Source organism: Carassius auratus, chromosome 6, assembly GCF_003368295.1.
Source record: "Carassius auratus strain Wakin chromosome 6, ASM336829v1, whole genome shotgun sequence".
Taxonomy (NCBI): Eukaryota; Metazoa; Chordata; class Actinopteri; order Cypriniformes; family Cyprinidae; genus Carassius; species Carassius auratus.
The window spans coordinates 25,116,332-25,129,027 of record NC_039248.1 but is presented as its reverse complement, the minus strand read 5'-3'; the positions used below and the strand labels follow the sequence as shown (position 1 = coordinate 25,129,027).

Sequence of the window (12,696 nt, the reverse complement as noted above, 5' to 3'; positions counted from 1 at the left end):
CTGCTGCTGTCCTGCGGCGCGGTGGATCTCAGCGAGAGGCGCACTGATTGCGCATGTAAACACACACAGGTGGTCTGAGCCTATTTTGGAGCAACTCACATTAGAGCTTGATAAAGACTGATTTTACCCAGCATTATGGCAGAACACTTCAGAACATTTCTGCACAGATCCACTCATATTACAGCTGCACACTGACACTCCTGAAAATTAAACCTCTGTCATATTTGACTTACCATTATATGGGGTTCTAAAACTATGACTTTGTTTTTTGTGTGTGCCCCATCATGTCACGTCTGCTCAAAAAATATGATGCATTTCATGGCATTTTTGCTTTTGACAAGCATAAGGTGACAAAGTCTTGTATTATCCCTTAATCCCCAGCAAAACTGACACAAAGACTGGATGGAAGATTCTGAAGATATTATTTTATGCCTATGGTTATAAGGTTAAAGTTATTATGGCCAGTGACAGAAGAAAATGCAAACATGACCCAGCTGTATTACTACATCCAGACAGCGACAGATTTTGGGAAAAGCTTATTCATTAAAAATCTTGTTTTAAAGTTCTTTGAAATGAAATGCAGCATTTGAACATATTTTTCACTCCTTTGCAGATTGTAAGTTAAAAGATACATTTTGAATATTTTTTTTTTTTTCATAAAAACCTAAATGTTTGACATTTGATTACTTTTGTTATTATTAAGTGCATTAGAAATTAAAAAATATATATATTATTTTGTAAAAAAAAAAAAAAAAGAAAGGAAAATAAACCTGTAGTAGATAGATTATTTTTATTTTAACTAATCAAATTCAGTTATATTATTTATTTATTTATTTTATTTTTTCTGGATGCGTGGCTGGCTGAGCAGTTATCAGTTTTGTTGCACTTATAAACACACTCTCTGATTAATTTCCAGATGTGTTGTGTAACCCAGTCTTGAGTTCAGTGTAGGACGTGTTTAACTAGGCCGACACGAAGGGGACTCTCTCGTGTGCCAACCAAAGGTAGTGTCCTAAAAGTGGGACTGTTTTTAGAGCAGGAGCTGCTTCAAATCTACATCAAGTGAATCAGTGTGTGGCACTGCGAGGCTTTTTATGTGATGCCCATTCAGACCATCAGTACCCTTGGAAACAGCACAATAACAGACAGCAGAAGTAAACGGGCGAGATTACATCTGTGCATGTTGCTCAACTCACACAGCCATCAACATAACAAGATTAGAGAATTACCGTAAAAAATCAGGGTGAAGCCAACAGGATTGCCGATTAAGCTGTGTTTCAATAACTGAAATGATGCGGGTCTAAACAAAAAGCTGTTACATAATAAGCATTTGGAAAATATCAGGAAGAAAAGCAAAGGATTTGATAAAAACTAAATAGAATAACTAAAAACAACTCTAAAGAACACTGAGTTTTTTAATCTAATTTGCTAATTTTGAAATATATCTATAGACATTCAGAAATGAGCAAATATGCTGGTGATGAAAAACGGTTGTTTAAAAAGTATTAAATGTAACTTAATGAGATAATTTTATTTATAATTTCAAGCTACAATTTCACAGTTGTTAATTTATTAGCATTAGCACACACATACACACACACACACACACACACACACACACACACATATATATATATATATTTGTCCCTGTTAAACTCAGTGTTGTCACATTATCCTCGATAAATAGATATTGCATAAAAAAGAGAACAAATATCATTCTATTTTGTATTTTATTAATATTGTTTTATTTTATTTAATATTTTTAATAATAATTATACATTTCATAGTGTTTTTATGCATTTTTATATTTATTCCAAAATAATACTATAAGGCAGCAACAATTTGAACAATGTTTAGGAAACAATTTACAATAATGTTTCATTAGTTGTTATTAGTTAACTACTGAAGTTAACATGAATTCAGAATAAACAAAATTCTACTTCTACAGAATTAATTAATCTTTGTTTGACACGGAGGAAACGAAATGTTTTTTGTTTCGTACAAAAAGTATTCTCGTTCTGTATCTTCGTAAAATGACGGTTGAACCCTTGATGTCACATGGATTATTTTACAGATCTCATTGCTCTTGATGTTTCTGGACGTTGATAGTGTTGATTATACATTTCTGTCTGGGGTCAGAGATGTCAAAATGCATCAAAAATGTCTTTATTTGTGTTCCAAAGTTGAATAGAGGTCTTACGGGTTTGGAACAACATGAGGGTAAGTAATTAATTACAAAACTTTAATTTTTGGGTGGAGTAACCCTTTAAACACCTGAAATTACTCATGATTCATTGAACTTAAAGGCTCTAAATGCCACACAGCATAAGACTGACTATGGATCTTGGCCTCCTGCATCCACTTCCTGTGGAGATTGCCCATCTGTTTCATGTTTACGGGCATCAGTCAGCCATGGTCATGATGGTGGGTTTATGTCTATCAAATCAACAGCTTCAGTTCATCAAAGTCTTTTTTTTTTCAGACAGACATGACTAATGCAAGTTTGGCTCACAGATATTTGGATAAACTCAATGAGAATGATGATTCTGTGTTGTATGTGACACGAATGGGAGAATAAATGACAACACAAATGTCATTTTTGAGCGAACTATCCCTTTAAGATGCCAAAAGCAGGCTGACCATGCAGGGGATAACATAAATCTGTGGAATTAATCCCAGATCTTACCTCAGCAGGTTTTTGTGCATTTGTTAATCTCAAATTTTAAGGCGACCCACATGACATTACAACAAACATGCTCCAATTGAAGTTAAATGCCAAAACGGAGGGCTTAAGTAAAGGAAAGTTAGCATATATTAGGAGAAACTAAGAGAGATAAACGTGTAGCACTATGTGGATATTAAAAGCTGTTAGAGGGATTGGCCTATGGACACGCCGCTTTGTGAATCTGGTAAGTGGATTTTGCAATACTGTGATAGACTGAGCGCTTTTGCTTGGTTGGTAATATTATGTGATCAAGCAAAAATTCAATAAGACACGTCCCAAGAAAAAGCACCAGACAGTGACTTGGGTTTGTGTGTGTGGCACTTCTAACAGCAAGGGCCTCTTTTTTTTTTATCAATGACCATATACTTACTGTAATTACCTTAATTGAAGCACTATTAAGTAATTAAAGTATAAAAAGCTTTGGCAAACCGTGGGCCGCTGCTCTGAACAGAGATGCTGGTGATGAAAATGAGTCTGCAAATTTAAATGTGTTTCCTGGCCCACATCAGCTTGACCTGGATGTCAGTTGAGCTCCACTTTTACAAGTTGCTTTCAGAATAAGATGGTTAGTTAATAAAAAATTCTGACAATTGGACCAAAAGATATAGGACATCCACACCCCCTGCTCCACAGAGAAGAAACATCAGAATTTTCTCCAAAAAACAGGAATCTCAACTGTGTCTCAACAAGATATCTCAACAATGGCCACACGTTTACCGAGATACTAAAGTCTGCAATCAATATGGAACCTTTTTCCCAACTGCAAGTTATAAACTCATAATTTTGAGTTTATATTTTATAATTCTGACATATTTTTTCTTTCTCAGAATTCAGAGTTTTTATTTTCTAATTTTGAGTTTATATTTTGCAATTCGTTCATGTCTCCCAATTTTGAGTTAAGGTCTTTTTTTTCTTCACAATTCTGAGTTTTTATTTTATAACTCTCAATTTATATATCATAATTCTGAGTTTGAATCTTGCAATTCTAACTTTATATCTCGAAATTCAGATTTTAGCTCAGAACTGTGAGAAAAATGTTTGAATTATTAGATATAAGCAGTATTGTGAGAAAAAAATTATCAGATAGCGTTTTTATATTTTTATTTTGTGGCTGAAATAAGCATCCATAAAAGTCTCAGTATGAACTAAAATATTTCTCATCAAGGCCAAATGGTCTGACCCTACCTTATCTACCTTAAAGTATTGCAAAGAGCTGCATGAAGACTCTACTTTCCAAAGTAGAAAAAAATAAGGAAAATAAGAGCATACAGGTTTGGAGAGACAGGATGGTGAGTACATGATTTTTTCCTCCAGTGAACTGTTGCTTTAATGGAATCAAACGATGCTTTCTGAGCCTCCACAAATGGACGCTAAAACCTGAAAGTGTTGTCCTCTTGTCCTTCCATCATGCAACCCAGAATTTCAATGCAGCTCATGAACGCGGAGCAACACATCTTCAACACATATCTCAGGCAGTCATATGTTCAAACATAACCCTGATGCAATGCAGCCACCTGAAATGATCCGTTCTGCAGCCTGACATCAAAGTTACGGTTGCTACAAAATCAAGGGCCTTATACTAATGGAAGATTATTTTGATTGTGCCATTTTCTTCAGATTATATATTATTCACTAATTTGCTTTGATTCACCTGCTTTTGTATGGTGCCCGTAAAGTGACTTGTTCGGTTTACTTAGTTTTGTCGTGGCCACGACATATTATCACGTTCCCACGGGATATTAATTTGTGGGAACGTCATATTAACTCGTGGGAACGTCATATTATGTCGTGGCCACGAGATCATTTTGTCGAGGTAATGACATCCTTATGTCGTGGCCTCGAGATGCTATGTTGAGGGAACAACATCCATTTCTCGTGTCCACGACTTCTTATGTTGAGGGAACAACATGTTTTTCTCGTGGCCACGAGATTAATGCGTAAACAAACCTGCGTGACCATAGCAATCCAGGATTATCAGAAATGGATTCATTCATATTTTATTTTATAAGTAATTATTATATTAACCATATGCTCTGGCTACCGGGCTGTATTACATGAGATCGTCAGCATTCAAATGAAGTTTGAATGCTGACGATAAATACGACATGTGCATAATAAAATATAAAAACTTTTTTATCCATCCTACAGTCTTGTAAGTCCATTAACTGATAGTGCTTCCCACGTAATATGTGTACATTATTATTATTATTAGCCTTGTATTATTGGTTATATTGTTTTTATTTCATTTATATAAAACATTTTTGCTTCAATTTCGATCTCTTTACTTAACATTCTGAATACTTTTGTAAATAATAGCACTGTAAATGCTGTAAATGCTTGACATTAACATAACATGTCATAAATGCATACATTTTATCTGTATAAATAATATAATAATTTCTTAATTCAAAATAAAATATGAATGAATCCATCTCTGATAGGCCTAATCTTGGGTTGCTATGGTCACGCAGGTTTGTTTACGCATTAAACTCGTGGCCACGAGAAAAACATATCGTTCTCTCAACATAAGAAGTCGTGGCCACGAGAAATGGATGTTGTTCCCTCAACATAGCATCTCGAGGCCACGACATAATATGATATTCCCACGAGTTAATACAACGTTCCCAGAAATTAATATCCCGTGGCCACAACATATTATCACGTTCCCACGTGGCCACGACAAAACTAAGTAAACTGAACAAGTCAAGTCACTTTATGGGCACCGTACTTTTGAGATAAAAAAGGTAAAAGTTCTGTTTCAGATATACATTTCTATTTTTACAGACAGGATAATAGTGGATGTGTTTGTACAGGAAGCCACTGAACTGAAAAAACAAACCTGCTGTTGTCATCTGCTGTTTTGTCTCTAATCCCAAAGTATGTGTTCAGTCTCCTTGCAGGAAAAGTTGCATCCACTTGGATTGTGCAGGCATCAGCTGAAGAAAAGGAAAATAGGCTATAATATATTATGACCATCACATCAAACATCAATAATATGTTCTTAAACAATAAAATTGACCAGGATAAAACATGTTTCTGATTCAGAATGAAACATACAAAAAACAACAACAACAACAACAACAAAAACAAACAAACAAAACAAAAAACACCTACAGAATCAGGAATTGTGAAGTAAAATCAAAGCAAATTAGAAACCAGCGTTCTGTAGCTTAACTTTATAGAATATATAATAAACATGTTCATAAGAGTCATTTGTTAATGAATCAAAGTCGAATAAATCCAACAAATAGCTCCGCAAAAAGATGTACTGACTAATTTGAACCGCTTGAAACGTTGATAATATTCATGTTCAACAAACAGTTTAAATTACAGTTTTCATTAAATAGCGAGTCTAAATGGCGATACATAGGACGCAATTGATTTAATATTCACAATATGTAGTCCTTTTAAATCTGACATTACGAAAAAAAAAAAAAAAAAAAAAAATCACGTGACTCGTTCCGTTTGACGTGAATCTTGATTCAAAACGAAAGATTCATAAAGATTTCGAAGCTTCGAGCAGCCGCTGGAACGTTCTTCACTGGTAAAATGTCGATCTTGGGATTTTTAAAACAGTCTGTATAAAAAACGTTCAATTTACGTTTACGATTATCTTTTAAGCGACAGTTTTTGTAAAATTATTTGGAATCGCTTGAGGAAAAGGGCTACATTTGAATGGGTTGATGAACTACTGATATGCCATTTAATAGTTATAATAGTGCAAGTGGGTTTCTGGTCACCACAGGAAAAACATTACAATGATCTTACCCTCTTCTGGAATATTTACAACATGATAATGGGTTTATGCCATGGGTTTGAACAGAAGGAGTGTCAACTGTTGCAAGTACATGTTGTTTCTGGAAGGGAGAGAAATAGCCTGCCCTAATTTGGCTGTCTTTCTTCCTCTTGTTCTCTCTTTCACACACACACAAACTTACGTTCACTTTTTACTCTCAGCATCTGTCAGGTTTCATTGGTGTCTCGCACTTAAGATGTCATCACCACGAGACGGCCCCTTCCCCGGGGTCCCGCTGGTAGATGGAACAACATGGTGAAAGTTCAGTGAACCAGCACAACTGCCATTGGTAATTCAGTGAACAAGACAACTCTAATAAACACACACACACACACTAGACACTTTTATTGTTTTACTGTAATACATTATATCCAATAACCTACCTAATCACAATTCACATACTAACAGAAAACTTGCATTTTTACGCACGCACACACACACAGACACAGACACTATTCATAATAACATATAAAATAAATAATTTTATCAGTGTGAGGTGATGGTATCAAATGGAAGTACCATGGTGCTCGAAGGCAGTGTTATATGTACTATTATACTGTTTATTAATATTTATAATTCTATTTTTTATATTTTCAGTTTTCATATTAATTGTAAAGCTTTAGTAATTTATTATATGCCTTTGTAATGTTAGATTTTTATATTTATTTTCAGATATTTTTATAAAAATATTAGCAATTTTAGTACTTAAACTTACATTTATTTTATTTCAGATTATTAAAATCTTTATTTTTTTATCTCTAATGTATTTTGTATTTCAGTGTTAGTCATTTTAACTTGTATCTTACAACTAATAAAACATATCAAATGTGTCTTTTAATATTTATGATTGATTTTATGTTAACTTTATTTTAACAAATGAAAACAATTCTTATTTGTTTTAATTTTAGGTAACAATAAGATCCGTGCTCAAAGATACTTCCAAGAATACTGTGGTACATGTTCAAAGCTAACGGCAATATCATCTTGCTTTCTAATACTTTTTTGTAGTGACTGAATGATTACCAGTGATTTCTCCTTATAAAACATACCATGATGGTATCAGATGATAATACTCTGGTATTTGAATATACTGTACCATGGTACTTGCAAATACTTATCAGTTATCACACAGCAACTTGACAGAAACCACGTAGCAATGTGAATTACAAAAACTTTCAGAAAATGTACAAATCTAGTTAATCTTTCAAAAACATGCATACAACCAAAGTTCTGATGAACTCTGGTAAACTTGCTGAGGTTAAACCATATACAAAGACTAAATCTATACAAAAACTGACAGGATGCACTTTAAGTGAGAGCAAGATTGTCAGCATTGGTTTTGAGGCATTCATAACTATGAGTGATGCTCCTGTGCTTGTTATATATGCAGTAGAGTTGTGATTGTTCATTGAGGTGGCACAGGTGACATTTTCAGCCCTCTCAGACACACACTCACATACACACACTCTCTCAGTCCCTCCTGCCAGACACACAGAAGACAAAATGCATCTTTAACAGAAGATGACTGTTCTCAGCTAGCAGTGTCATTCTTTTATTCCGCTTCTGAAAAGAAATATTGTGGGTTAAATACAGCTGAAGCCCACAGGTGCTGTCAATGGCTGCATTTAAGTTGCCAATCATCAGACATTATCCACTTAAAAATGTTTTACTGTTATTTTCGAATCAAAGGCAATAGTCCTGTTTGTTGATGCTGTTTCTATTTTTACAGTTTCAGATTTTATTTTAATTTTTGTTTGATTTATTTTTATGCACTTTTATCATATTGATATCAGTTAAGTACTTCAAGTTATTTTCAGTTAATTACAAAACCTTTATTATGCCTTTTACCATTTACATTTCTCATGTAATATTTTTATTTTATTTTATCAATTTCAACACTCTACAAAATATTAGGGATGTCCCGATACCACTTTTTCACTTCCGATACCGATACCGATGCTGCAACTTTGGTTATTTGAATAGAATTAATTTAACATTAAAACTGTAATAGAATATTAAGGCAGATGCGGCGGTGATATTATCACTGACATTAAAACACGTTATTAACTTAATGTTGTCAAATTTGTCACATTTCTTTATCTCGGCGCCGGACTACTGTTGTCTTTTTCCATCAGTTCTGATTTTTTTAGCAACTGGGATGGTGCCCCCCAGGAGTTGGTGCCCTACTGCGTACTCTGTGTAGGAGCAGCGGTACTGGACATACACATAAATACCTACAGTGTATGTCCATGGTACTGGATATGTCGGCTGTTGCAGTTATATTCATTCTGTGGTGCCAGAACTGCAGCTGATAGAATGTGCGCTGCAGCATAATACAACAATATTTCTTCAAAAGAAGATAGTGGAGACATTTTTATCTCCACGATCAAAAATATTCATATGGCACATTCTTATCAGACTTTAAGGTTAAAACACTTCCACACCACTGACATGGCTATTTTGTAAGTTAGCTTACTCTCGTACTCATGCGACTATAATTGGCTATTACAGTTATCACGTGACAGGTTGCGCGCTTAACTGGATGTCACGGCAAGGAAATGTTAATATTCAAGCATTTAGGCGATGGTTAAGCTAGATTTATTTCTATTGCATTACTATAGCAATAATTATTATTATTATTAAAATGAAATACATTTACAGGAAATATTCAATAAAATAAATGATTATTACTGAATCTATAAAATTCAGTAGATCCTTTTTTTATGTGAGATTACTTTTCTTTCTGGTTAAATTAGAATGAATTAATATGAATATTCACAACATATTGATTTGATAGGTCTTAATATATATCCAACTGTTGCAGTTTCTGATGAATGTGTGTGATTTACTGTTAAAAAAAAAATCAGGTTTGATTGGAAATAGAGGCTAAAAACATACTGCTATCAAACCTTCCCTGAAATCTATCAGCTTCCCAATGTTTCAAGATTCTCACGTCACCGTGTTAGCGGAGAGAGAGTGAGACGGTCGATGTCTGTGAAGGATGAAAGATATTCACAGCTATTGTGCATGTAGACAGTAGCCACGCCCACATCCTGACATCTGGCCTGTGATTGGCCAGTATCCTGAATCCCAGCAACAGCTCTCGGGTGTCTCCTCCCACTTTTTGTCTCCACAAAGAGCTCAGCGCTGAATGAAGTGAATCAGCCTCAGACTGCTAGAATAGTAAGAACGTTTTCTCCCTGTCTGTTTGTCTCTCTCTCTCTCTCTCTCTGTGTGTGTTTCTACAGTCCCATCTCTCCTTCCCTCTCTCCATTTCTCCTCTTTTCTCTCTCTCTCTCTCTCACACACACACACACACACACACACAGACAAACGGCAGTATACTCCATCCGTCCATCCACTGCACAGCCCGGTGAGGGATCAGCTGGACAGGGAAAAGCAATAGATCATGTTCTCTGAAGCAGATCCAGCACAGCTCTGAGACATCAGCCTCTGAGATGAGACTCCATCCATCCTAATTCTCTGTCTTCTAGATCTGGACAGAAACAAAACGAAATAAGGACTTTAGAGACACCAGAAACTCTGGACATCACATCTGGACAGGATTCTTGAACCCAAACCAGGTCCACAGGGACTTACGTGGGTGCTTTACCGTTTGTTTTTCTATCTTGTACGGGGCTGGCGAAGGGGCCGGTGAAAGTTAGCCAAGACGCCGCGTGCCGTGCTCCGCGTGAAGAATGCCCAGGCACGCCTGCCCAAGCCGGCGGACACAACGCCGGCACCTACGCCGGGCCTTTACATGGAGCGCTCACAGAGTCGCATTAGTTTGTCTGCGTCCTTTGAGGCCCTGGCCATCTACTTCCCCTGCATGAACTCCTTCGATGAGGACGATGGCGGTGAGTGGACGTATATGTGTGTCCAATGATGTGGGTTTGGCGACAAACTGTGACACCTGGAAGCTAGAGTAGAAGAAATTTTGAGGTTTGAGATGTGGCTTTGTGGGTCAGGATCTGAGCTGGAAGGTTATGGGTTCAAATCCCACAAGACATATATGAGTTTTCACCAGTGTGTCCTCAAATGGATAGTTCGAAAAGATAAAAAATAATTTTCTTAGATGAATATGTACAATGTGATTTGTACAGAAACATACAAGCTATATCTCATTTCATAGGCTGCGCCCTCCAGAGGTTGCGTGTTGGCAACATTCAAAGATTAATATGTGTCATTCAACTGTTATTTCTTGTGACTCCTAAATTATTGTAATTTCTTTCTTACTTTGGAATTTATTGGTTACTTTTCTAAAATGTTGCAGCTTTAATGACATATAAGTGTGACCTGCGGAGGGCGCAGGATTTGAAAAGAGATGCAGCAACAGTTTTCAGGAAAATAAAGTCAATCCCTAAACATAACCATCAGTCGGGTGCACACAGATCTTATGAAAACAAACAAATTAGCCACCAATTTTCCAAAATGGAAAATATTTACAAATTGCCATGAGATTCAATAGTTGACCCCAAAATGCAAATGCCGTCATCATTTCCTCACCCTCATGTCATTTCAAACCTGTATGAATTTAAATAAGCTATTTTTTAAGAATGTTGCAACTCTTTTGAAATAACATGAAGTTGAATAAATGAAGACATAATTAACTATATCTGAAAGCAAAACACTCCAGGTTACTCCAGGGAATATGCAAGTTGGCTTTCATTCAGATATCACAGATAATAATGGTTTTCCTAGTCTTGCAAGCCCCCAAACTATTAGTGCAACGTGCATGCTTTGGATGTTAAAGCCATGCCATACTGTTCATTTTGATATGCAATAAAGAAAATTTATTGTGTACTTGCTCATTTGAGATCCATATCTGCAATCTGAAATGATAAAACAATTGATCTTTATGATGAATATGTGCATATGCACTCACAAAAAACACTTCCTTCAGCCGGCATTCTAATCAGACAGGCGTTTTTATTAATGAAGGCATTTAATCACAGTGTTGACACTCAAATGCTAATATAGCTGTGATTTTCTCCAGGTATAGCTGTGGTTCATTTCAAACTACGTCTGATTGCAGGTTAATGACTGTCTCAAATCCATCAACAGACATCATGGCGTTAATTTAGCGCTCATTAGAAATATTCTGACTGCTCGGTGCGCAGTGTTTTTGAACTGCAATTTTGCATAATTTCCCAAGTGCTTTTAGTCTAGGCATGCTATAAATCTCTCTCTCTCTCTGTCCCTGTGTGCTCTCTTCCTTTCTTGATTACCCTCGTTTCCCTTTTTTTCCCGTCCACTCACCCAAAAAACCTTTTACATAGCCACGTCTCTCCAAGACATCCACACACCCACCCACGCTCTCACACACTCTCTCTCTTTCTACCGTTGGCCTGATTACAGACTTCTCTGCAGGAGAGAGACTAGTATTGAGAGGAAAAGAATGTGCCTAGCTGGTGATCATCTTCGTTTAACGTGTGCATCACACACTCATAACCAAAACCATGCACACTTAGAGCACTTTCTGGTTTAGCTTAAAGTATCATGTGCTGTTCCTCATATAGATGTTCAATTTTCAATTTTCACTCTTTAGTCTGCATATATTTGCATGATAATGCACTATTGCTTGATAATTAAGAATGTGGGCATGCATCACATTATACGCTGTACTGTGCATGGCCTGTGGTGCTGTGTTGTGAATGACTTTATAGTGTACACTATTGGTTTTTAGACTTATAGGTCTGTCATTTAACTAATCAGCTCACCACATCTTCTTTTTATGCTGATACATACTTGCATAAATCAACTTAATCAATGCAAATCGCACTAATGAATATGCTAATTACTGGAACACAAACAAACACATTGCAAGTGCTTTAGTTTAACACCTATCGCTGACTGTCAGATGACTGTAAATGATTGAATAGCAAATAAGACTCCAAACAGTAATATATTACAGGGCAAATTACAGTTTGCTTTCTGGGTTTTGATATTTGGCATAATATTTGGGATGGTTTGAAGCCATTTAAACCTGTTGTTTATGAACGTAGATAAAGAAGAAGGTTGTCTACGAAAGAAAGGGAAAATGCTGAACAAATGCAGTAATAAATTAACTCGCCAGTGATTTCGTAATAAGACCCATTACTCACTGCTCAAACCCCGGGACATTTCTGACCACAAATATAGAAGTGAAATTATCTTGTGGAAAAGAAATGAACTC

At 35.9% G+C, this 12,696-nt stretch overlaps 1 protein-coding gene across 1 annotated transcript in view; it reads left to right on the top strand.

Annotated features, from left to right (window-relative positions):
• The first annotated feature begins 9,570 nt into the window (after positions 1 to 9,570).
• Positions 9,571 to 12,696, top strand: part of LOC113103368 (regulating synaptic membrane exocytosis protein 4-like) — a 29,627-nt gene continuing 26,501 nt past the window's right edge. Inside the window, exon 1 of the mRNA XM_026265975.1 lies at positions 9,571 to 10,378. Within this exon, the coding sequence (XP_026121760.1) occupies positions 10,282 to 10,378 (97 nt within the window). The 5' untranslated portion in view covers positions 9,571 to 10,281. The remainder of the gene's footprint in view (positions 10,379 to 12,696) is intronic.